The sequence below is a fragment of the Lonchura striata genome, chromosome 3 (assembly GCF_046129695.1).
Source record: "Lonchura striata isolate bLonStr1 chromosome 3, bLonStr1.mat, whole genome shotgun sequence".
NCBI classification, from domain to species: Eukaryota; Metazoa; Chordata; class Aves; order Passeriformes; family Estrildidae; genus Lonchura; species Lonchura striata.
In genome coordinates, this window is record NC_134605.1 from 98,236,614 (window position 1) to 98,263,514 (window position 26,901).

At 40.2% G+C, this 26,901-nt stretch overlaps 1 protein-coding gene across 1 annotated transcript in view; it reads right to left on the reverse strand.

Annotated features, from left to right (window-relative positions):
* LOC144246077 (uncharacterized) overlaps positions 1-26,901 on the reverse strand; it is a 193,397-nt gene that overhangs the window by 62,648 nt on the left and 103,848 nt on the right. Inside the window, exons 2-4 of the mRNA XM_077782416.1 lie at positions 7,783-7,876; positions 6,966-7,194; positions 4,832-4,908 (exon numbers count right to left, since the gene is read on the reverse strand). Of these exons, the coding sequence (XP_077638542.1) occupies positions 4,832-4,908; positions 6,966-7,194; positions 7,783-7,870 (394 nt within the window). The 5' untranslated portion in view covers positions 7,871-7,876. The remainder of the gene's footprint in view (positions 1-4,831; positions 4,909-6,965; positions 7,195-7,782; positions 7,877-26,901) is intronic.

The following is a 26,901-nucleotide window of genomic DNA, read 5'->3' on the forward strand; positions in this document are numbered from 1 at the left end:
AGAATTGCAGTTCAATGACACCATGTTCTAAAGCCTTTTTTTCCCCACCCACAAACTATAGCCATGAATATAATGAAAACTGTTCGAAATAGTCATTTTAGACAGTTTCAGTTGAGAGTAGGTGAGAGAGAGGAAGAGCCATGTAAGGAAATTTGAGTCTCTGAAGCTGAGAGTAACTTCACAGAACCAGGATTGTTGAAGGGAAGCAAAGCTCTCTTGTTGTTTTACACTGTCCAGAGCCATAAATGGATTATAATTGAAAACAATAATAATAATTTACAGTTAGAGAGTGCTTTTAATCAAAGAATTTGGAAGTGATTTGATATATTTGCCTTTCTCATATGTCACTACACCTTTCTTTGTAATTACTCCTATAGCTGTTTCATGGCATACTGTACAGGAGTCCTGAAAACCAAAATGCTATGCCCCATAATGCAGAGCAGCTAACAGGACCACAAAATCCCTCCTCCCAAGCTCCAGGTCTCACCAAAATCCCTAAGACATCTATACAGAGAATGCTGGTAAAATATGACTATTATGACTAAAGACAAAAGAAAACATTGAAGAAAAATTCAACACTAAAGAAAGACAGAGACTTTCCTTATTAAGTACTCCAATGTTGCATTTCTAAGTCTCTTGTTCTTCTCCTAAGTTCTAACACTTGAGCAGTGAGAGAACAAATTATGAAAGAATATAGCCCATCTGTGAGGTTGGATTTACTGCCTCAAAACTTTTGCCTCCAAGAACCTTCTCACATGAAATGAATCCATTAAGGGAGAGGAGTCCATTTCCAGAATCCATTGTTCACAGTGAATTGACTAACATGGAGGTTGCTCCCACAAAGTAAGAAGAGTATTCAGCTGTGGAAGCATAATTGAAAGACATCTGTGCAGTTCTTGTAGTTCTTGAAAAGAAGATGTGGCCTGGAAGACCCAGGACAGCCCATTAGCAGCCTGGTTTTCTCATGACATGAACTTTCTTGCATACCCCATGGCAGTTTCCACTAAGAGCAGTATTGCATTTGTTTAAATTTGCATTAAGAACAGAAATACTTTGTTTCTTAGAAGGCAAAAACCTCCCAGCAATTACTAGATGAGCATCTCTGCTTTCATTTTAAAAAATAAAAGGAGCTGTCTCTGTTGTGTGTCAAGAGCTGCAGGGTCTACACGGAGCTTGCGACACCCAATCTACCAAAGAGGCTGAAGGCAGCTCACAGGCCTAAGACAATGCCAGCAGGGCACTCACAGAGAGGTGACAACAGAACAGCCACATGGCCCTGCAATATCTCAGACAGCTCTGCCCTGAGATTCTGGTGGTCTCCAGAGAGTCTGTGAGAAGGAATGCAGTGGCAACAAGCATTATTCCTTACTTTTCCCATATTCTACAGCTCCTGTCTGGGGCTGGTAATGCTGTAGTTCATCTCTTTGAATACAATGAAACAGAGTAAAATATCATCAGTAATGGATAAAACGGTCAAAAATAGCATAAATAATGGATAAAACAGTTCACCTCCAAATCTCCCAGCAAGCTGCACAGCACTGAACACGATGACATCCTTCTCACTCACAGAACAGCCCTTTGCCTTGAGACACTGAGACAAAGTAGAACAGGATGTACCATGCATTGTTTTAACAAATTCAAAGTTTCTTTTGGAAGGTCATCTCCTGTGCTGGCAATTCTGTGCTCAGGAACCGACAGCAACAAAAAACACACAGCCCAACTGAAGTGATGCTGGATGGGCCTTTGCATTGTGAAAATTACAAATTTGCAGCACACTGCTGCTTAGAAACTGCATCCACAGGCCCCACAGCACTGTGGGCACCCTGTGAACTCTAATAAATGTGGCAGAACAGATCAACTACAAAACCTATGACAAATTATTTCTTGTAGAGGCACCATATACTTGTATCAAAAATGGGTGTGCTGCTTTTGAACAAATCATATGGAGAGAGCAGTGTTTGCTTGCAAAGGCCTCACACACCAAAATGACACTGACATCTCCACAGAACTACCTCAGCTGACTATACAGCAAGCACCTCTGTTGATGCTGGTACAAGAAAACTACAATAAGGTAGGGAGAGATGGGGAATCCCAGATTCTCTTTCCCCACCTCCCAGTTGCTACTTGATTACTATTTTCATCTCAAAATCCCAGAGAAAGAGCTGGGGATTTAAAACATATTATCAACATTATAGCAACATTTGTGGAACTTGGATGTAAATAGAAAAGTGGTCAGAGGGAAGACTTTGGCAGAGTTACTTGAAACTCGGTCTGTGTGCACTGCTGGAATGCTTAGTGCTTCTCCAACAAAGTTCCAGTTTAGTTTTACAAGCATGGCAGCCTTTGCACATTAGCGCATGTTATGTGAAACATCACCCCGCTTTCCCAAAATAGCAGCTCTAATGAGTTTCATGGTGGCTGTCCTGCTGCTCAGCTGTGGGTTTATGAGCAATACAAGGAACCAATAAGGTGCCTGTGCCCGTGCACTGGCCCAGGCAGGGACACTGCAGAACGGCTTCTGCCCACACAGGCACTGTGTGCTGGCTGATGAACAGGGAGACACAAATACAGCCACACTACAGTTCATTAATAAGTTCAGATGAAGTAGTAACAACCTTTTGAAATTGTTCTACAAAGTCTATCAAAAATGTAGTAGTCTGGATGCATCTTTTCTTTGGAAAACAAGCTAAAACTCACTGGTACAGATGACAAAGGTTAAGCCTCTCTCCTCCAGCAGACATACAAGAGACAGAAGGAAAGAGACAAAAGGATAGAATGCTTTCCATGCTCTCCTTTCTTCCACTATATGCACACAAGCCCCTCCAAAATCCAGCAGTAAGCCTAGGCTCCACCTGAGGGCATCATCTTGACACAAGGACACACATTAGGTTTACATGCAGTACTCAACCTCTAAATGGGAATATTAATACTTATCTTCTATTCTTTAAGGCTTCCGTAACAGGGCACAGGGCTGGGCAAAGCAATATGGCTCATCAGGAGATATCAATCATAGGTACAACTTCAAGAGCCTAAAGATAAATTTCTCTGGCAAGGTGGATCACATGGATTCTATGGAAGTATGAAAAGCAGTCAACATACTGTAATCCCAACTCTTAACATATGATCAGACACATACTATTCTTCTATTCAAAACATCACTATTTTGCCACATGACAAGAAATACACACACAACCAGAGAGAGAAGTGGAATGACAAAAAGGTCACCTTGGTCCATGACCAGGGAGAAGGCACATGGCCATAGCCTGTAACACAGCTAAGAGAGATCCTGATAACTGTGACTACAGCAGAAAGATTCCAAGCACACAGCTGTAAATCCAAGAGTCTTTATACCATAGAGTCCAACATACTGCCATCATAGAAGTAAAGAGTTTTTCACATATGACAATCATACAAGAAGGAGTGCCCCATCAAAATACCCAGGCAGCCTGCAAATCACTCCCTGCCCACAGCTGCAGTGCTGTTGAAGGGGCAGGTTACTGGCCTTGAGCTGGATATGACTGGCAAGAGGTTAAACTGGGCAAACATACCATAGTGGGACAAGTTATGTATAGCTTTTAAGATCTCCCCAACACCCAAAGAAGCTCAGGAAGGTGAACTGCTGTGTTCCCATCAATTTCCCCCTACAAGATCTATTTCCCAGGAGGTGGGAACTAGGGCTAGTTACTATAATCATGTCCCAGTTCATAAGATCTTGCCCTCCTTTCTGAGAGTGCATTTACCCTGGTATGCATTTGCTCAGCCTCTCACTATCACACATACAATTAAGATCAGCTTCTAAAAGTTCTACCTGTAATTGGAGCCAGCTGCAACCTTTCTGACACATACTAATTGCCAGTAATGATTTAAGTGCAGTCAATTCACATGCTGCAATTGTTTTAAATAAAGGAATCTCTCGTACCTTTTCCCTGAGAAAAATCTGTTAATCTTTGCTGCTGACTTATCAAATCCTCCAGTCACCTGTTTGCCATCATTTTCATGAGCTGATAACGTGTTTATTAAAGCCATAATATGCAGGTGGAAGCATAAAGGTCTCATTTGGTGGAGTATGAATTCTGTCTCATAAATCTGTATGGAAAAGCTTTGTTTCACCCTTCAGCTATGCCTCAGAAAAGAATAGGCTCCAAAATAGTATCTTTTATTCTTTTCAATTGAAATATTAGTTCTTTTAAGCTTAGTACATATCTCAAAATACCATTTAGATGTGTATGACAGGTTGGTTTTTGTTAAGCTCCAGATATCATCACTGCCTATGATAAATCTATCTAGCCTTAGTTAATTTCCATTTAATTGTATTATCTTTTTAATTATTTTTCATATATAAAAGCAAGTTCTACGAAATAATAGAATGTCATGTGGCTTCTACAAGGTTGGTTTAAGAGTTCTTCCCACAAACTATTTTAGTCTCCTGCAGAAGACCTGACCTGAGATATTGCAGACAACACTCTTCTGGTAGAATTAAACCAGTATCTCTTCAGAAGTTTTGATTTCCTTTCTGCAGTGTTTGGGGGTTGTGGCTGGGAGTAGAAGTGTCTGATTATTTTTTAAGGCATGCCAGGGAAATTACTACAGTCTGTTTACTGGGTTTATCAGTCTACTTTTTCCACCACTGAGTTACTCAGAATGGACAGCCAGATAGGAAATGGATGTTCTGCTGCAGCTGAATTCACTGGATCTTTGTCTGGTTTATGTGTGTGTGTTGTACTGAATGCACTTAGCTCTTGGGGCAGCATTCACTAAAACCCCAGCTTTAAATGGGGTCTAACCCAAGTGTCTGCCATCTCTAGAAAGACATTCATAACCCTTGCCTCACCTGTGAGATTCTGCAGGAGAAAAACATGTATGGACCAGAACTGAAGTGAGGATGTTCTGCCAAATATTTTTAGCCATCTAAAAGAGAAGAGAAATAAGTAAAAAGAGAAAAGTACTTACTGGCCACTCAAGGAATCAAGGCAGGCTTTTTCATGTGAAAAAACAAGCCTGGATCAAAATAGAAAATGTATAAGAAAGGAAAGAAAGTTGTAAACAAGAAGTAAAACCTAAATTATGTTTGAGACAACCTTTCCAAGTATAAGAGGAATTTAATCTGAGTTAGGATTCTTTGAATTGACTCTTGAAAATATAAAATAGGGATCTAATCTAGGACAGTATGTGGTTTACTATAAAACAAATCTAGCATATAATAATTTCCTTCCACAATTCCCATGACTTGTGGCACAGACCCAAACCCTCTTCCATGATTCACGTCCAAACCTCTCAGGAGAGATGTGATGGCCAGATTGTTAGTTTTAGTGTATGAGTAGTTTGGGTGAAATGACAAATGCTAGCACTCAGTCATACTGTGGAGAAGCAATGACCACAGCTATGAGCAAAGGGCAGAGCTCCACTGGTGGTTTATTATTAGCATCTTGAATACGCATAAAAACGTGGGGTTTTTTTAAGGTAAATAACATTTTCCTACCTAACTGGCCAGTCCTCAGGGACAATTTGTTAGTCATTCCACAGAATGAGCCAATTCTCTTTTCCAGAGAGGAGAACAGAATGTCTCAGCAGATCCAGTAGTCCAGCGAGCTGATGTTCCAAGGCGCGTTACAACTCCTGAAGTCTGCTTCTATGCCCAGTAATCTCCTGAATCTGCATTTTACACAAACTCTGAGCCAGTGCTGACCATGCCCAGACTAACACCTCCTGGAATAGTCTTCCCTACTGCTGAAAACCTTGCCAGAGTAAATAATGTACCAGTTTGCTGATGCAGCCTATTCCAGAACTCCTCCTAGCTTTAACCTTTCCAAATAGTCCTTAAATGCAAAATACAGTTAATCTATGCCTCTGACTCATCAGATTATTCATTCCAAATTTTATGTTTGTTGTCAATTACCCCCTTTTTCTTCTTGTTTGCAGATTAATCACAGATCAATCCATCAAAACATGCAGAGAAACAAGTCCTAGCCTCATGGTCTTTGCTCACAACTCACTGCTCCTGATATAAGAATGATCATTTCTACCACATATTGTTTCCTCCTTGTCCCTGACTACCTGGTTGAAATTCTTGAGCTGAGGAGAATCCTGACAAGCATCAAATAATGTATGCACACAGCATTGCAGAAAAATAAAAAGGCATTTTTACTAAAATTTGTGAGCATTCCAGATTCACCTGTTTTTCTAAAAATACCTCTTAGATATCCCAGTATTAGCAAATGAAAAAGAACTGGAGAATATAAAGAAAATAAATGAAGAAATAAACAGAAAAAAACCTTGCAACCTTTGACTGTAAAAGCTATCATTGGAGAGATCATATTATGCAGTTAGTTCTATATAACCACCTCACCTAAAACTTGTGGCAGTTAGAGATAATTCAGCAGAGGAAAGCAGAATGGCAGAGGTCTCCCTCAAAGGGCCAGCAACATCCTTTTTTTTTTCTCAGAGCAGTTCCTACTTCATGTGTGGTGTTCCACATGCTCATTGGACCACAAGCTCTAAGTAGGAGTACTAAGCCAGTTATTCCTGTTTTTGAAGGGGAAGTGAAGGGAGAGATAGGAGATGGAAAAAATGGTGGTGACTTCTGGAGAAGCAGAATTTGAAGATCAAGATTTCCCAACTGAGATTAGAAGAAAAGACAGCTGAAAGAAGAACTATGTCTCCTTGGATATTTTCCAACACTTCCCAAAATGTATCTAAACAGGACCAGTCTTATCAGATAGAAGCACTGAGAGATGTATGTGTGCCAGCTGACAACCATGTGAGCAAAGGAGGGCGAGGGACTGGCAACATGAAAGCTCAGGCTACTGCAGAGCAGGGGAAAGCATATGCTGCAATTTCCCAGGCTTCCCCTTAAGCATGGAGAAAGGAGAGGAATACCACAGAAATAAAGCAGGCCATGCCTGAACCCCTGGGTGATAAACACTTAAAGACAGGGTAGAAAATAATTGCTTAGAGCCATTACAAACCTAGCAGTGCAGAGTTCAGCCTGGGCCAAGGCACTCCAGCCTAGTTTGCCAAACTTGGAAGTGGCTCCATACAAACCTAAGCAGCCTCTTACTTTCCTATCTGATGGGCTCTTAATGCAGTTCCTCCATCTCCCACGTGTGAAGAGTTGTAATGTTATGTTCTTACTTGCTATAGGATACCAGAGCTGTAATAGCAGTAGAAAGGCTGGAAAGAAATCAGGACAAGAACCTAGGATTAAAGAAAAATGTATTAGTTGTCATTAATAAAAAAACCCTAAACAGAGTTGCAAGTTTCTGTATTTATCATGTGAATTTCTCTTGAAAACAAACAAGCCCTAGTCCCCTGAGGACTTTTCTAACAGTCACTGAAGATATCTAATGAGGCAATATTTAAGAGACCTAATTATAAGAAAAAATAAACCTTGATAACCATCTTATCCCATGTACAGCTCAAATATGACTCAGAGTTTATTTTAATAATCCTCTCAGGTTAACACAACACAGTCCAAGCTACACTGTAGCAATGCAGCTGAGAGATCATGAAGAGGAGCTAGGAAGTCACCCACAAAAGGATGCCTGACCAAACAGAGGTGAAAGACCAGAGATGTGATATGGAGGGCTGCAAATAGCAGCCTTGAGAAAGCAGTGCTTTGCATTGCAAACTCATATCATTATATCAATTTTGGCCACTTTACTCTGATCACCTGTGTCAACAAGGCATTTCCTCTGTTCTGTACCTTGAGCCACATTGCTGCACCTGCCCTTGAGGGAGGAGTTATTGGATTAACCCAGCTTCCTCTTATCTGTGTTTACTCACCAAAATTACTGTGCAGAGAAAACTCCCTGAATCGTCCTGGAGCTGGAGTTTCACTCATATGCAAAAACTCAGATGTGGCATTAAACATGCAGACCTTAAAAAAAAACAAAAAGAAAAAAATTAGAAAAAAAAAAGTTACCTCATTGTGAGTAACCACCACAAGCCAAGCTGGGTGAAGTCACTGGGGATTTTTCTTTCCAGCACACCCACACCACTGGGACTCTTTCAGAGGGACAGACACCTGCAGTGCTGCTGGGCAAAAGCAAACCTTTTTTTCTCCACTTTCCCTGAACGTGGGGAGAAGAAAGTGGGTAACCACCAGAACAGACAAGGAAACAGGTTCAGACATGTTACTTTTGCTGCTTGTGTTGGGCCAACAGGAAAAAAAAAAAAAAAAAAAAAAAAAAAGGAGTAATAAGGAATTCTGCTTGCTAACATTAGTGTTGGCTTTGCTCCAAAACCATGACCCTTAGAACGTGTCACTATAGGATTGCTGGGCAAGCTGGTAGAGTCACTGAAGCAAGAGAGAGAAATCCCCAGATTTCCTACTGTGTGTAATTCTGCATAGCATGAGCTAACCATAACCCCCCTGAGATAACTCTTGGTTTTAGTCTCAACATGGCCCCAAAAAAAGATACACACACACACACACACAAAAAAAAAAAAAAAAAAAAAAGAACTACACAACATTTATCTTTAAAGGAAGTAAATTCTGATAACCAAAGACAAAAGACTTCAGGAACACTTTGTTACTTAAAGCAGCCTTCTCATCCTGAACTGGGAATAAAATCTCAGAACTGTATTCCCAATTGCTGAGATGGATCAAGATACAGCTCCTAATGGATCTTCCCATTGAACAATCGGCTTCTTCAAGGTGAGCAGAGATGTCAACTGAAGGATAAACAGGAAACTGCTAATGACAACCTAAAAGCTTAGATAAGGAAACAGGTTCCAAAGTACCTTATATTTATCTACCTGGCTTTCACCTGCAGATACTTGTCCCCACTTACTGCCTCCTCTGCAGGCCATTAATGACCCACCATATCACTTACAGAAGACTTCACAGTAAGTCATTTGTGTGAAAGAACTGTAAACTCATATCTACTTGGGAAAAATTGAAAATATTCTCCTTAAAGGCAAAGAGAACCTGTAAATGGTAATTTGCTTCTCTAATAGTATAAGCCTGTACTTAGTCAAAACCTTGCATCTTAAACGCAGGAACTCCAAAGATGCTTCTTCGACACATCTGCTGAACCTTTAACATGCTGTTTTCTAAGGAACTGAATTTTTTCACAGCATCCTGAGCTCAGGAAGCTCTCATCATGACATCAGGGCCAATTTAAAATTCAATGAAGATAAAACATACCAATGCAATTGATGCAAGTTTAAGTTGGATCTTGCAGCTTTATAAGCCCTTGTGCCACTTCTGCACACAGACAAGCAAATCCTGGTCAAAAACCAGCCTATACCCACAGCTATGCTAAACTGCAGTTTCAAAAAAATATTCCACCATTTTTGCAAAAGCGAGAAGGAGAATAGGGTATCAGCATACTGAAATATTTTCTTAGCCTATCTTTCTAAGTACTTATAGCAGTGCTTCTGAAGTCCCCTTCTTCTGTCAAGTGGAAAATTTCTGAGATTCCAGAGGCCCACATGTGACTTGGCTAGAAAAATGCAAGGCCCAACCTTTTAGCACACAGGCCACCCACATGAACAGATCACTCACAGGACCTGGGATAAGAAGTCTGAACTCTCAAATAAATCAAGAGTTTGACCTTGGGTGGGTTTAGCAGAGCTTAGAATCAAATCTAGGGAGTCAAACACACGTGAATACTGTGGCCCTTTTCTGCTACAGCTTCCTGATAGGAGAAGACAATGATCAATGTTGAAGAATATCTCGGTTAACAGGATTGTAGAGTGTTGACAGAGGTATATCAGAATACTAGACATTTTAAGTTGTTGGGAAGAAGAGATGGGGAAACCCAATTTCTCACTAGAGGAAGGCAAACTAGGACAGAAATCAAAAAGAATAATTGACAAATAGTGCTGTCAAATACAACCTGCTAAGCTGAGAAGACCTCCATATTTACAACACAGAATGCATCTAAGGTGTTGTGGTAACTTGGTCCCACATAATTTTCTGGTTGTTTGTGAGTTTACATAGCTGCAAGACAATCATTTTCCCCAAAAAATCATTCACCAAGGAGGTTTCTAGTGATTCATTTGACTTCTAAAATAAACACTATCACAGCTGATTATAAGCACTTACCCATGCTGTAACTGCTGTCATGTTCAGATACACAGGAGTATAACACTACCTTCAATAACAATACCAGAAAAATGACATTCATTTTCTAAGTCAAGCAAGGTCTTACTTTCAGCTTGAGGGCATTCAGCTGTCTGCCTGTAATAAGGGAACTTTTCAATGTCATCTCCAGGCAAGCCCAATGTTCAGGAAAAGTTCTACAAATCAAAGCACAGACCATATGATTTTGATGACAACCCGCTCACCCAAAGAGAAAAGTGCAGGATGCATGCAATCCCTTGCCTCTCCCTAGTCAAACCAATACCTTTATTTCCCCTGCAATGGTTTATATACTGAAAAGAAAAATAACAATGGCTATTAACCATCTGCTTCTCACCCCATTACAGCTAAAATGTGGTCAACTGAATAATTTACTTCTTTTTGCTCTGCCTGGGAGATAAGACTGGTGGGAAGGAAAATTATATTCCCAGCTCCTAGCACAGGAACAAATAAGGGACCTTCAGCAAATAGGAGAGAGATGAGAGAGAGAGATAAGGAGGCCCCTATTTTCTGGTAGAGATGGAAGAGGGGATACGCTGAGCACAAGAAGGCAAACCTGCAACCAGCAGAAATGTTTGAAGAAGCAGTAGATGGGAGAAGAGCCTGGAGAGACCCCCCCTCCAGGGGAAAAATGGTGCAGGGAGGTCTCAGTGCCATATTCAGGGCTACAGAAGACACATCACATGGTGATTTTCGATATTATTACAATTTTCTGGAACTAGTTAACAGGATCCCCCTGCCAGCCTGAGAAGTTTTTATGAAACAGATTTGGTGAAGGGGGTTGAAATAAATTCACGGGAGATGCTGGACTTCCTCTGAGTCATGAAGAGTGCTGGAGAGGCAAACAGAAATGGGTTAGGCAAAGGCACAAGCTGACTGTCACACCTGGGGACAGACAAGGAACATGGTGTTGGCCTGCACGTACACTGGAGGCTGGTGCCTGCTGGTAAAGAGGCAGCATTTTTACCCCAGGGTAAAGATTTTTTCATATGCAGACATAATTTACTTTTCATTTCTGCACAGGGCCATGTTTCACCATGTAATTTTCTTGCAAACAGTTAAGAGGAAATTAACACAACACAAATTAAAATTTTAACCAAAATCACTCTGGAGGAATAACCCATCTTCTTCTTCTAATTAAAATAAACCTTATTGTTCAGCATTTATAAAAAGAATTAAAAGTCAACACACAGGTGAAAACTCTTTCATGCATATATAACTCATTATTCTGCTCATGTGCCAGTATCACAACATACCAAATAAATACATATTAAACTTTTCACAAGCATTAATTATTGAGAAGAAAGCTAAATTCTTGTATGAGTATTATTTAAATGTTATCAGAAACTTCCATACTAAACTCACTGGAGATCAGTTTCACGCTCCTTGCATCCCTCAGTACATATTCTGGGCAATAACTGTAAGCAATTTAGGGTAGGGATGGCCCTTCCTTGTTTAAGAAATGGTCAGTATCATATATAATTTCACTCCTACTTCATTGTAAACAATGATCAGTGACAATTAATAGCAGTCTTAATGGTTTATAAATCTTTTTAAAAATATTTTAGAGAGAGGTGTTTTAATTAAAGAAATCTTGGCCTCTGTATAGAAATATAGCATAGGAATTGGGTTGTTTTTTATGTGCCTCCTTCACCCAGGCAAGATAGAACAGGCTGGTCAAGTTTTCTCTGACCCTCTTCCACTCTCTCCAGCCCCAGTAAAATGATTTTTCCCACTGAGAAATGTCAGCAGATGGATACAACTGGTGGATGCTCTTCTATTACAGAACTCTACAAGTTTGCTCACCCGCACACAGCAGTCAGAAACACGTGGTGTGCCTGCGTTAAGCATTTTGTACTCAGTGGTATATAAGCTCTGAGCTTCTACCTCTGGCATTTCCCACCAGGATAACAGAATACATCTGCAGGCACATCCTGGCCAAGATCCAACATCTCACATCTGCCCTGCACCACCATTTCAGGTGCCTCTGCCCTTTGCATGATCACATTAGGACTTCAAGAATGTGGGAGACCTTTGCAGCTACATCAGTCTTCAGGAAGCTGGGTCACATATCAGGCAGGAGTTAAACAGGCACATGTGAACATCTAGCTTTGGCTGAGATGCTCCTCTCAACCCTCTCAGAAGACTAAAACTTTCCAGGCTCCCAGCTACACCAACACTGGATGTCTGTGTAGAAATAGTTTTGTAGTCACAACTACTGCAGTGATGATAAACACACAAGAATTTAAAAAAACACCTTCTTATCCATCTCCCAGAGTACTTCAAAGGTCAGAAGTGTTTTTCCACCTGATTAATTGCTTTCTCTATAGGAAAAATTTATGGATTACATAGGTCCTCTGAGTTGGAATATGCAATGACATTATTGGTAACAATGCATTATACAATACAGTAAAAGATGGCCTGGGGTTTCTTCTATTTCAGAGGTTTGGGTCATGCTTCCAACCTTTGTTGTACTGATAGAACGGTTAAAAAATTAGTATCCTAGTGGAAGCCAGGATCCTCATTTTCATTACCTTCATTTTGGGAGCTAGAAAAATGTCAAATATTACAAGAATCAAAATGTGAATCACAAGGGAAAACAACCAATAATCCAAAGGAAGACCAAATCTGCAATGCCACACCAGGCCAACCACTCATGTCCAGCATCCCACTCCTAGCAGAAGCATTTAATCACTGCCTCAGATTTCGAGAAATACAATAACCCCATAATACACCTTACCAATTAAAAAATGCTGTATATGGATAAGGGAAAATCCCTCCTGATCCCTACAGAGACTAGCCAATGTGCTCAAATATGAGATTTAATTAAGCCTGTATTATTACTTCAAATGTTACAACTGTTCATAATGTTTTCTAGGCCCTTTTCAATCCAGCATGGCATTCACATTTACAGCCTCCTGTGGCTCAGAAGTCCACCAGCTCAGCTTCACACTGTGAGGCACCTTCAGTGGATGAATAAAATTTACTGGCCCTTTTGCCCCACTTCTTAAAATAACACCGTGCCAGGCAGAAATTTATAGCTTTTTTGATGATATTGCCCACCTCAGGCAGACACCTCCAAGTCCACGTGGATGTTGGCTGGGTGATAGAGAAGGGAGATTGAGAGGAGGAAAGAAAAAATTGAAAAGGTGCATCAAGACTAGCAGCACCATGTCTTCTCAAGTTTGCCTAGACACCCTGAGTTTGCCTAATGTGCAAAATTAAGATTATATCTATAATGGTACAATTACTAATAAAAAAGAAATTACTTATCATTTCTTCAGCCTCCCTTCTAGAACATCCTCTGCTTTCTGCCTCTGCAATCCCACAAAAATTTACTTTTAACATCTTGAAAGCAGCAGATAAGAGAGAAACAAAACCTCAGGTCCAAGTATAAAGAGAAAAGGAAGGAAGGAAGAGGGAAGGCAACAAGTTAATAATTGTTCAGAATCTGAAGTCTACAGTAAAGAGGGAAATAGTTTTGTTCTGTTAAACAAACACCTTACTAATGACAGGGTCTCCTGCCCATTTCCCACAATCCTCTGGATAATTAAAAAAAAAAAAAAAGGATCTGTAGGTTCAGACTTACATGAAGTCGATTCTGAAGAAAATTGCTTGGAGGGGGAAGGAAAAGGGGAACTAACAGGGAAGTCAATTCAGAGAAGAAAATGTTGTGTTTTTGGAAATTCTCCTCCCTAAAAGTACACAGTACCTCATTTTGGAAACTCCAGGGTAATACATTAGCAGTGCTGGAACAGAGTGAGACCCTTGGCAATGCCAGCTGACAATCTGCCCCAGCTGCAGCGCTGCAGAGCTGGCAGGGGCAGGAGCCCCACAGCCCATCGCCTGGCTGCTGGGGACACATCTGAACTGGAAACAGTTTTCTACAGGGGAAACACACATTTCCAATGGAAGTTGTTGCTTTTGAAGGAATCAGGTGACTTCCTGTAAATCTGTATGACTGCAAAGCAACTTATCAATAAACCAGAGTGAGTTCAGCAGAAGTCCACCAGCACTGGAGCACTTGCCCAAGCTGCAGGGGCTAAAGGAGGTGGGCTTGTCCAGCTTGAATAGATGGCTTTAGAAAAAAAGCAGCCCCCCAGAGCTTACGAGGATAACCAGCAAGGAGATGGAGGCATGTTCTTCACAGTGGGAGGGCAGCGAGCATAAGTTGCAAGCAGGGTTAAGACTGGATTTGAGGAAATTTTATTTTTCACAATAAAAATCTTTGAAATCAAGCAGAGGAACAGGATGTCCAAAGAGGTTATGCAATCTTTATTCCTGGGGGCTTTCAATACCTGACCGGACAAAGTCCAGAGCAACCCGGTCTGATCTTTAGCTGACCCCATTTTGAGTAAAAGGTTTCATATCAGGCTTTCTAAGGTCCCTTCTAACATGAATGATCTTATGATCTTAAAACTCTCTGCCTGATCCATCATACACAGATTTAAGAACTGAACAATTTGAGGCAGATGAACTCATTAAGATGCAAACCACACCACCCCACTGCAGCTCCTTTAAATTGTGTTAAAATCATTCAGCTTATCATCATCATTAGTGCCCATTTATTTGCAGTTTGTGTGACTAGATCAAGTAATTCTGTTATCTGACACTTGTTTATAAACCTTTCTACAACATTTACAAATTCTGTTCAAACAGTGCATTAATGATAATGAATCAAGGTTCCTGGAACATCCAGACCACATCCTGCAGCCACCCATTCCCTGTAAGGTTTGGAGAGGCTCTATCCCACCCCTTTACCTGTTTTAGTTCTGTGTCTTTATGAATTGCCTGTGATATTGAGGGGTCTGTTTGCCTTCCAGCACAGCATCACTAGGCTTTACTATCATTACCTACCTAAAAGTTTTGAGGAGCAAGCAGAGCAAATGCAGCAACCTCTTCTAGGTACTAATGCTTTTATTCCTGTTAATTTCATACTTGGGAAATCTGTCAATATCAAACAACAGCATATAGTATCTAATGAAAGACTTTGGCAAGCTCTCAGCAGTCTTGAGATCAGCCTCTGAAATGTGAGGAAGTTCAGCACACAACAATAAATGCACTGGTACATATGGGTCCTGAGGTCATTAAAGTCCCACAAAAAGTATATGAAGTCACTGCAAAGATTCTAATAAAACTTTACAGGCTTTGGAACTAGCAAACAGAGCAGAAACAGTAGATTGCTATGTTTTGGATAGCTTTGTGATTTTCCCCTGTTTGGCAAAGCAAAATGTTAAGAATAGGAATCCAGGGAACACAAAAGTACAGGCTTCAAACTTTTGACTGTCCTATAACACAGTAACATCACACTCCTCAAAGTACTCATCTCTGCAACACCTCTGCAAGGCAAATACAGCACCCCTGTTTTACAGATTCAGAACTGAGGCACTGGAAAGCTAAGTGGTATGTTGAAAACTATACAATGAACAGAGAACTGAATCCAGGTCTCGCACATCCCAGACCATTATCTAGATTTGGTAGACATGGTTAACATAGATTTTCTTATAAAAATTAAGGTGTTTTTATCTTCAGAACAGGTCTGCAAAGATTTTTTAAACACTTCATCTTCTCTCAATTTACTAAGATTTCAATTTTTCAAAAATTAGGCAAACATTTGACTGACATGTAACACAATAAATGTTCAAACTAGATCACTTTTGAACACTGTGAAGTGGGATTATCTTGGAAATTTTAAATTGCACATCCTTTTTATTTCTATTTTTGTACAAGAATAAAATATTGCTGGTTGAAAAGATGCAAAGATTGGGGTCGTGGTGTCTAGAAACTACAAGATTAGACAAGTAAAATCTACCACAACACCTGCTGCTCTTCTAGATGCCCCACACACAGCACTTTTAGCAAGAATTACTGAGTCAAGATATACCTAATTAGCACTTAGTCTTCATCTGACCTTCTGCATCGACCCAGGTGCAGAAATGAATGATAGCTGAAGTTTCAGTTTTCTAGCTTTCAGTTTTTAATGAAAAAACCTGTTTTTCTGTCAAGCAAGAGTTTAATGGAAGTTGGTTTTTTTTTGAGCAGTACCAGGGCCAAGTACTCTCAGGGCCCATTAATTCACCCAGTAAGGGCATTTAGTGTGTCTAAGTGCTCAACACTTTTGTACTTGACCCTCTGGGATCAACATAACATGATACTCAGAGGCAGAAAAGTAGTTCCAAGTAGCACAAAACCTAAAAGTGTTGGTGCACACTCACTAGCAGATATAACTGGGATGGATGAAGCATTCACCGTTGCCAGCTGTCATCTCCGTCCCTGTTTTGGAAGCCACCATCCCAGGGAGGCTTTAGCAGAACAAGTATCCCCTCTTGAGTCAGCAGGGTTTACAGCCTGGAGTCAGCAGGAGCCCACAGGAGGACAGCAGGCTCTCGGCTCCCTGGCCAGGGTGCAGGCACACATCACATCCCACCAGCCCATGAGAGGCACAGGGTGGGGAGGGAGGGGAGCTGGAGCCGTTTCTACTTCAGCTGCCTCTGACTGAACTCTCACCAAGCATGAGTCAACACCCAAAGCCGGTTAGAAGGCTGCCAGCATACAGCTCTGCTGGTTTATAAAAGGAAGGACCCTATAAAAATAGTTAGGGCTCAAACCTTCAGCATGCACATCTGCTTTTTGAGACACACTCTAAGGTCACTTTGAATCACAAAATTAAATACCTGGCTAGTGAAATCCAAGAAAAATGACTGCCTTTCCCCTTGAGTCTGAACTTTTATCTGATCATCTGAACATTTTGCAAAAAACAACAGAAAACCTATTACAAAGAGTGCTGGTGCATGAAATGATTGAGAAATATTTGCAGTTTGAAAGCAGTTTCACTTCCTGCCTGATACCACAATGAAGCTTTTTAATAAAGTTAACATCACTGCTATTTGTTTTACACCTATGTCCTTATTTTGTCTGCTTTATACTTTTGAATACTTCTGTTAAAGGAAAAAAACCACATCTCCTAAAGCCAGAAGTTCCTGAGTTTTCATTGTAAGTCACATTGCTGAAAACATAATAATGTTTCTAATAATAATACTTTATGCTTACACTGTAGAGCAGCTTTCATCCAAATACTTCAATGCATCCTACCAATTTTAGCTAATCTACCTAAATATAAGCATGCCATTTAACAGCTGGGAGCTTGAAAGATTTTGTGACCCTCTTTCCACAAGCATAGAAGCTGAGAAGTATGTTATGGAGTCCTGAGTTGAAATACTCCAGGAACCATTAAACTATACTGCCTGTGCAACACCTATTCACAGTAGTTAAACTCCAGAGCTGATAGAATACTAATTAAATTAATTTTGCAAATGTTTGTGTGCTGATATTTATATGGTTGTGTTCCAATATGGAGACAAGCTGTTAGATAGCCATAAAATGTATTTGTGAATCATGAAAGTAATGAATTTCAGCATGAATAACTATGTAAAGACAGTCCTACGGAATAGAAAACATAACAAAAAGCTATCATATGTCTCCTACTATTATTTTTGGTTACTTAAAACGTGTCAGCTGCCCACTCAAAAAACCACGTGAGCACTATCGTAATCTTGCAGGCTCTCTTTCTAGAAACTGCTTGCACAGTGTCCAGAAAAAAAAAGCTAAATTTGTTCATTACATTTTTAACCAATACAGTTAAATACAAATCCAAATACCATCTGACCCACAAAGGAATTGCTACAGGGATGGCTGGCCAATCGTTCTTGCTTTTAGTTCCAAAGGGCACTCTCTGGTTTCTTTAACAGCCTCTTCCAGGTGGTGTAATTGGCAGTGGTAGCATGGCCATTATCCATTAAAATCACACAGACAAACTTTGGTAACAAAGTGATAACCCAGCCCAAGCTCTGCACTGCCTCAAAGGTCATGTTTCTTGCATCTTTTTTCTGAAGCCATCTGGGGGCACCTGTTGGCTGTTGGACTTGCTGGACTCTGGGCCACTTTTGCAGGATGTTGGACATTCTTATATTACTAAATAATGTGACATTTATACTAAAAGTCCTTTTTTAAACCATTTTCTTCCTATATGGAGAGTTAGACAAGCATATTTAAACATGCATAGGGCTAAATGAGTTGCAAGACCCACACCAAAATATGATTATGATTAGTGACAAATGTGGGAAATATGCAGTAAGATAGGGTGTGAAGGGCAGGAAGCAAAGATGGTATCTGGGTGATTCATGTGTGCCTTTGTCTTCCAATCAAAAAATTTATTGCCCAGGGACAATCCCAGAGTGAGCTGGTGTGAAACCAACATAATATGTATATTCCTTCTGCCTAGGTAGACTTGTTTATGTTAGATCCTTCCAGTGCATCACACTGGAAGGTTTATGCCCCAGGACCTGAAACAACTGGAAATAACAGAAATCCTACAGAAAAGTTTTTTTCTGATGTGAGAAGTTTTCCTTCCTCTTCAGGGAGTCCTGAAAGCAGTCTGAGGCTTCCACTGCTCTCTGTCTCAGCTTGCACATTGCCCACTGCCCACCATGACACAGGGAAGGGCTGAATGGCCTGGCAGACACACAGGATTTGCAGCACATTTCCAGGTGGGCAGTGTCACCGTGGGACCTACAGAATCTCCAGTGCTTTGAAATTCTGATTTTATCCTTCCATCTTTCTTTAAGCATACTATTTCTTTTTTGTTTCCTGATCTTGACTGTGCACTCACACAGAGATCATCAGGTGACCAGGGCAGGGCTGGGTTGGCAGTGTCCCTCTGTGCATGCAGACTTGTGCATGCACACACCTGGCAGGATGACCACATTTCAAGCAAGACACCAACAGTGGACAACATTTGAAGTGCAATATATGAAAGGAAACGTGGAAATTGGAGGACAACTTTTCCCTGCTTCAGCAGGAAAAACAGGGTCAATAACAAGGAACAAGGTCTTATAATGATGGAAATATCACTGTATACTTTTTTTTTTTTTCTGGTAATTCCCAGAATTTCCACTGTCTGTGTGAGAATATCTTCTATACCCATACTCCACATCCTTGCATGGCAACCTACTAACCTTACTCTTTCCCAATACCTTCATATCCAGCCCCAGCTTCTTATGGCTATAAAAACTCCTGATAGACCTACATTCCTGGAACATACAGAACATACATATATATATTCTTTTTTGGACATATAAAGAATATTTAGGCAACAATCCAATTCTCTGAACCTCCTCTGTTCTTCAAATCCACTTCTCTGCATTGCCCAAGATTTAGGACAAAACCCGGTATCTCCTTTTAAAAAAAAGATAAAGGACAAACTGCAATGTTAAGAGTGCTAGAATTGCATTTCTCCATACCTATTTTCCACTTGACCTGAGCACTTGCCAGTCAGAGTATTAGCTTGGTCAGGCTGTATTTGTTCATCCTGTTTGGCTAACATATAAATATATATGCATCTATCATATGAATGATGGATGTACTATATGATGGGCACTGTAAAATATTACAGGCTACACAATAAAACAAAACAATGATCCATGTCATAGGAATGACAATTGGTAAACATGCTGTCTCCCTTTTTATGGAGCATTTCAGATTTTGTCTGGCATTTCCTTCACTGCAAGCAACATTTGCTTTGTGTTAGGTAACTCTTCTCTTTTATTCTCCTTTAAAATCAATGGAGATTTGTTCTACAGCTACCAACATTTTTTTTCTTGTCTTACTCCACTATCCACACAAATGCAGCAAGATCAACCAGCCAAATGTTACTAAAGCAGTCTTGGAAATAACAGGAATAAAGTGATGTATTCCCCAACCCTTCCTTCAGTACACAAACAAAAACTTGCTAAACAGTACAAGCCAGCCAACATGAAAATCTCCAGCATTGTTCTCTTCTTGATCGTGATTTAAAAGGCAAAAAAATTTGAAAATATGGGAGAGGAAAAAAAAGGCATAGACAAGTACAGTTATAAGGACAAAAATCAATTTTCATGTAGGCCATTGTATCAAATTTCCAAAGTTTTTTCTGATGTATACCAAATACCTTCTCATTGATTCAACTAACAGAGGATATAGGAGTCTATTGATCCAGTTAGCATAGCTGTAAGCTGTATGTGAGTACACCAACACATATTAAACACATTTTGGAAATAAAAAGTAATTTTGAGTACATCACTCCTCTCAATGGCTGTAGCAATGCTGCCAATTGTGCTTCAATTTAATATAGATTTCCTATGGAAATTAATTCCACATGCTGAAGGCTTACTGGTTAATGCCAATGAATCACTCATTTATCTGTTTTCCATTTATTGACTGTCAATGTCATAGAATAACCCCCACCTTCTCTTGTTATGAGACAGTGAATAGTAGCTCCTCATGTTTCCTCTGTTCAGTACTTTCCAATAATTGCCTTATTATTTGCTAATTATTAATTGCTTCTCAAAGAAATTTTACAGTGAAATTTTACTATATGTCTTTTCATACAGGCCTCCTAACTAGGATCTTTACACTCTTACTTAGTCTATTTTATTTCATACAAAGTTTGTGAGGCAATCAAATATTTATAGCATAATTAGTAAGCTCCTAAATTGTGGAGGATATTGTTAATATTTTTCTCATCAATCTGTTTTTTTGCAGCTAAAAAGCAGTTGTTAGGTGAAGACATGTAAACACCATTGCTAAAATGAGAGTGAACTGTGTATTTGCTTCCTCCATGTGATCTCATGTAATTCTGTAGGGCTGACTGAGCATGCTAAGGTTACAGTTCAGTTTGAGATGTAGTTTTGCAAGGAAAGCATTGTTAACCAAAGCTGGATTCTCTTACTCTGGTTTTTATTCTATTTTATTCTACTTCAGCAAGATTTCACCTGGGAGATTTGCAGCTCAGAAACAGCCTGAAGTCATTGTCTCACATTAAGGAAGCATATCTAGGGGGACCAATTTCCCTTCTGTATTATCAGTGCTCTTCATGTAAGTGATAATTATAGGTCAGGGCCTGATTCTCAGCTTATCACAACAATCATGAAACTATTAATGTCCACTGAGTTTTCTCCCAAAACAATAGAGATTTCCAAACCCTGCAATCAGTTAAGATAAATATTACAGTTCTGTAAATGACCTTTTGAGGATCCTGGTGACCATATGATTGAATCCTAACATGCACACTGGACATAAACAGCACATCATTTCCAAACAAATTATGAAATTGGTTTTGTTAAAAGCAACATTTGGTTAAAAGTCCTTTAGTGAATGAATTCCTGCACTTAACAGAAAGCAAGAAAACAATTGTTTCCTGTAATTGGACAGTTTGATTAGAGGCAGGTGGTGCAGAGCTGAGAAAACTGGAGCCATGAAGCCAATTTTAATGTCAAGTACGCTTCCTTTTCTTTAGGATCCAGAAGCATAACATGCAAATTGCTTCCCCCCCAAAAAAAAAAAAAATCAGATTCTATTTATTATCCCTCCTGGTACTCTATCCATAGTAGAAGTTTGCAGCTTGGAAAGAGTTGCACACTTGATGCTCATCATACACAATGATACAGGTATAAAAAGAACAGAGACTTAAGGGAGAAAAAAAAAGTAAAAGGAAAAAGTATTTAAGATTTCCTTGAAAGGGTAGGCAAGACATGTGGCGTTGTGGCAAGGACCTTTTACTTGTAAAGCCCAATTCAAACAACACACCCTCACTAATTATCAACTGTACCTTTTATTACTAGTACTCTGAGGAGTACCAGTGATGAACCACTGTTCTGGCCAGCACATAAAGAAGCATCTTGGACTTCAGCAGAATTAAATTTAATTTGAGTCTTGCTGAAATTTCAGTGTGTATCGGTCTCAATTACCACACAAGTAAATACAATAACCAGGTTTACTCACCCAGCCTCAGACTGCATTAAGCCAGACACCATATCTAGTCAAGAAGAAACTGAAGTCCTGCCATGGGATGGGAAAGAGGTTGACCATTTTATATACAGCTGATTTAAAGTACACAGAATATTGAGCACAGAAGTGAGAATGTTTTCTTCTTCATAGCCCACTTCATATTGATCATTAACAAGAGTATGGCCTAAATAACTGAAGGATAAAAGCCGCAGGGACAAATTTGCTGCTGGTGTAGACCAACATATAACTTTGATCAGTATTTGGTGTTAGAAACAAGTCCTAACACAGAGAAGTTCCTCCTCAGAGGATGACGGCACTCCAGGAACCGCCAGTGCCGCCAGCCTCTCTGGAAGCTGACTCCTCATGTGCTGAGGTGGGAGATGCTCATCACTGCCATTCTGGCATGGTGCAGAGGACGTGACCTCATCCCACCCACTCCGACCGAGAGCCCGCTGCACATCTTGTCAGCAGGCGAGAACAGGAAGAAAGCCCTGCGCTGGGCCCGGTGCGTGGGAGGAGGAAGCCGCCTTGGTTAGCTGTCACCCAGCGCCACTGCGAGCGCTGCACACTCCCACTCCAACCACCTGCATCCTACCAGCGAGCTGCACCTCTGATCTGGACTGAGACGCTGTGTGAGCACAAATTTACCACCCCATGCTGCCGGGAAGGGGGAGGCATGTGCAAATGGTGGCACTAAACCACTACGCACGGTGAGCAATGTGGTGGCAGGAAGGAGCCTCTCAAGTGCAAGGCAAAACTTGCAAGGGCCACTCCCAGGCTTGTGAGCCTTCTCTGTCACCCTGCTCACAGCTGGGCCCAATTTCCCCACCCAGCCATGAGCGTGGGAGTGCCTTTGGGTAAAGCTTCCTCCAGAAGCACTGTCTAGTGAGGGACATTAGCGAAATGCACTCAGATCAGGTCAGAAGCATCAGCGGTGTGATCACAGCGAGGGCTGACACCTGTGCAGAATACACACGGATGACTCAAAACATGTGACAGGGTAGAACAAACCAGCCCAGCAGCTGCTGGAATGAGAGACAAGTAACACACATGGATATGTTGGTACTATTACAACAGTAATATTTTCACAAGGAAGATAACTACTGAACAATATCCTTACTGTACCAGGCTTACACGTGGCTTCAGTCAGCATCAGCCATGCATGACCTCTTCTCCATCCATTCTTCCCCTCAACAAGGTATTTATTGCAGGCAACAGCAGGCATACTTGCAGGGCAAGTGACTTTTTGCATCAGTACTTGCACCTTTTAAATGAGGGTAACACGCTGTATATTATAGCCCAAATATTTACAAGTTAGCCTTAGTAACAATGTAAGAGTAAGGGACAGAAGAAATTCCAAGTGGTTGCTTAATGACAGGGAAAAAATGCTCTTTGTTAAAGAAAATCACTGATTATGAGAAACAGAAATGAAGCTATATGAAATCTAAGAATGTCTTCATGTCTCTAACACACTTCACTGGTCAGTGCTAGTAACTTGTTAGTTCCAGCTCAAAATATCACGTATTTTTCTTAGTTGTCCCAAAACTGTCCTTACTTTGGCATTAACTCTTCCAAGGCAGTGCAACCAGGAGACAGAAAGATGATTGTCAAGCCCAGCATTGGTTCAGTACTGAGAAGACAAAAGGATTTGATATAATAGGAAGAGTCATTACCCACAAGATGGAAAATTAAGCATTTTCTGAGCAACTCCTAGAGCTTAAGCCTTCCTTGCCAAGTCTAAGAAACCCACTAAGATGAGAGGAAAAGGAACTGTTCTGAACATAACACTCTGGATGCTAGTCTAGAAGAGGCTTCCTAAAACTAGAAACCTGGTCCTCAGCATTGAATAAACTTGATCATCCTCTGTTACATTTATAATATCCACTTAATCCATAAGATTTGTAAATTTAATTTTAAGCCCAATATCAATCCACCAACAGTCTTTCCATTTCCTCAGAGAAGTCAAAACAAAACAAATTCTCTTTGGTAGAGACAGTATTTCTCAGGCAATCATGCTGACTATGGATAATCAAATCACACTATTTAAGTTCTCTCACTGTACTCCTCTTCAGGTTTTCTAGCCTCCGGCCTCCTCCACCTGGATATTTCCTCTTTTCTTATTTCTCCTCTACAGTACTTACCTAATGATGCAAAAGCACAGGGATATACTGGACAAAAATGGAATAAAGTCAACACAGATTATAAAGATGTTTGGGCATTTAGCTACCCTGGCATTAGAAACAGGACATCTCACAAAATCTGGTTGTAAGAGTGGGACTGGAAAACTGTCTCACTGTCCCCCAAAAAAAATCTGGAAAACTGTCTCCAAAACTGCAGTGGTCTGTGCAGCTAGAGTTGGATGATCATGTTTGAAAATGTCTTTTATCACCAAAGCAGAGAAAGCAGGCACAAATCAGCTAGACATAACATCAACAGCTATGCAAGGGAGGAGGAATTCCTGTCCTTATTTTGTTAAATCTCCAGCAATTCCAACCTAACTAGGCCTAGTCCAGGAGCAGCTGCTACTGAGAAATGCAGCCTCCTCCCTAATCTACTATTTTCCACTTCAGGCACAAACCACCTCTCTCAGTCCACCCTGTTGTAACAAATATTCAACAATACACACACTAATAACAACAAAAAGATTCTACTAAAACAAGACCTCCAAAAAACACTGGCTCTCCTGGGAGGAGAAGCTGAGAGAGCAAAGACACTATGGCTGTTTCTAATGAAGGTGCTCAAATACTCCAGCAATGAGTGTGATGTTGAAACAGAAATTAAATTGAAACCACCCAGCTGACAAGACTCTGGTGTACTTGGATTCTCTTTAGGTCATCACTGACATTGCACACTCTTGCCATTCCTTCGGCACCTCCCAGTTTTCTCATGCTTGCCCAATTGCCTCAGAATTCAGAGAAACTGGTTATCTAGGCATGGGTTATATCGACCTTGAGAAATTGAGTTTCCAGGCATTTCGATTTCACGATCACCTGTGCAGGTCTGATCCTGATCTTCTCTAGTAATTCTCTTTTCTCCCTTGGGAAATTTCTGCCATCTGTTCCCTTACTCTTTCCTGAAAATGGAGGCAAAAATATAGCTTTTAGCAACACCCTCAGTAAATGTGTTCACTTTCTCTCATAGGCCATACCATCCCTTTCAGTAGCCTGTTATTCCAAATGCACTGCAAGCAAATACATTTAATTGTATTTTAAAGTGAGCAAAGGTTTCAATTACCAGTTTCATTCTTGCCCAGTGCATATATTTATTTCAAACACTTATGCATGTTTCCTTTCATTACCATCTGTCTTATTTTATTTCTATTCATTCTTTCTGTTATGTATTGTTATCTAATGTAGAGCATTATAATGGAACTCAGGTCTTCTAATTCAACCACGTATCCCTCAAACTCATGGTGTGACCCTGTGTGTGTCATTAAGCCTTAATAAGCCTCATTTCCTACCTTTAAAAAGGATATTGCCTGTTTGAACCATTACATTAAAATTGTTTCATTTAATCAGAGTAGCAATACGTTATAAATGTTAGGTACTATTTCCATTTCATGCCAATCATGCCACCCACATTAATAAACTCTTTTGTGTTTACTTCTGGGCTCACACATATGTCAGAATCTACTCTTTGACTCTGGGTCCACAATGAACAAGTAAATTGCACTTTGTAGAGATCTGTCTTGCTCCTGATCAATTTTCTCATCTCAGTGACTTTCCTCCACAAATTATCCTTCGTGAAAACATGCAGAGAAAACCTGTTAAAAAGAAACTGATTTTTTGAGCTGAACAACAGGTACTGTAAATAATTTGGTCACCTATTCTGCTGATTGCTCTCTTTTTTTTAGTAAAAGTATCTGAATCTACACATCCACCCAAAGCATTTTTAATACAATACAATTAACACCAAAATGAGGAATGAGACCCTAGGAAAGATAATTTAGGGATGGACCCCATCTATTTATTTGTGGCTCAGAGAGGTGCAGAAAACCTGTAACACTCAAATAATGGTAATGAATCGAAATTTGATACAACGTGTTTTGCTTTGAGTCTGTTTGGGGTTGTGTTCAAGTTTGGTTTTTTAACTCTAGTATGATATAACTCAAAACAGTTGGCAGAGATAGGTTACTCTTGTTTTAGTTTTGAAGTGTCTCATAAATATTTCGCTCCACAAATTCTAGTTTCTTTAGCAAAGCAAAAATATCTTTTCTACTCAGAGTAACTCAACAAAACCTCCTTTGGTTACTGCCACTGGAGATTTTGCAGTCACAAGTCCAGGTGGCCTTTGTGCTTCAGGCAATAATTTGCTAACACCTTTTATACTTCAAGCCCCAGCTACATTCCTGACATGCTCACAACTCCTCTAAACATCATTTGCACATTAGAACATTCAATAAATACAGAATCAGACCCAAGGACAATAGAGCAGTGTTGTACAGTTTTCTGGGGTAGAAACATCTCAATTATAATTTGTCCTTGCTTATAGGAGGTTATATCATCTCTTCAGGTCTAGTTGCTCTAGCAGACAGAGCTACCTAACACTTGCTTTCTATTACAATGTCAGACAGTGTCTGCTCTGGACACCTTCAGTAGCACATATGGGTGGGAGACAGTTTATAAGTGGAAGAGCGTGGGGATTTTCATTATTCCTTTGAAGTAGGAAGGCTTGATCAATGGCTTGACCCTAGCCATTGAAAAGACTGAACAGAGCTGAGTGCCTATTTCATGTCTGATATTTCTCTCCTCCAACCAAATAAAAAGGAATAGGGAGAAAATACAGTCATGACGCTTTACCTCAGTAAATCTGTAAGACAAAATTACTCACATTTGGGCATTTAATGCTCCACAGCAGGAGCAGTCCAGGAAACTTTAAAGCTCTGAAATCCACCACGTTTTCTCTAAGATAAACTTCACCTCTTTTATTTAGTGATTCTTGACTAGTTACAAAGCTCATAGCTACCATATATACCTCCATAAGAATGCAGC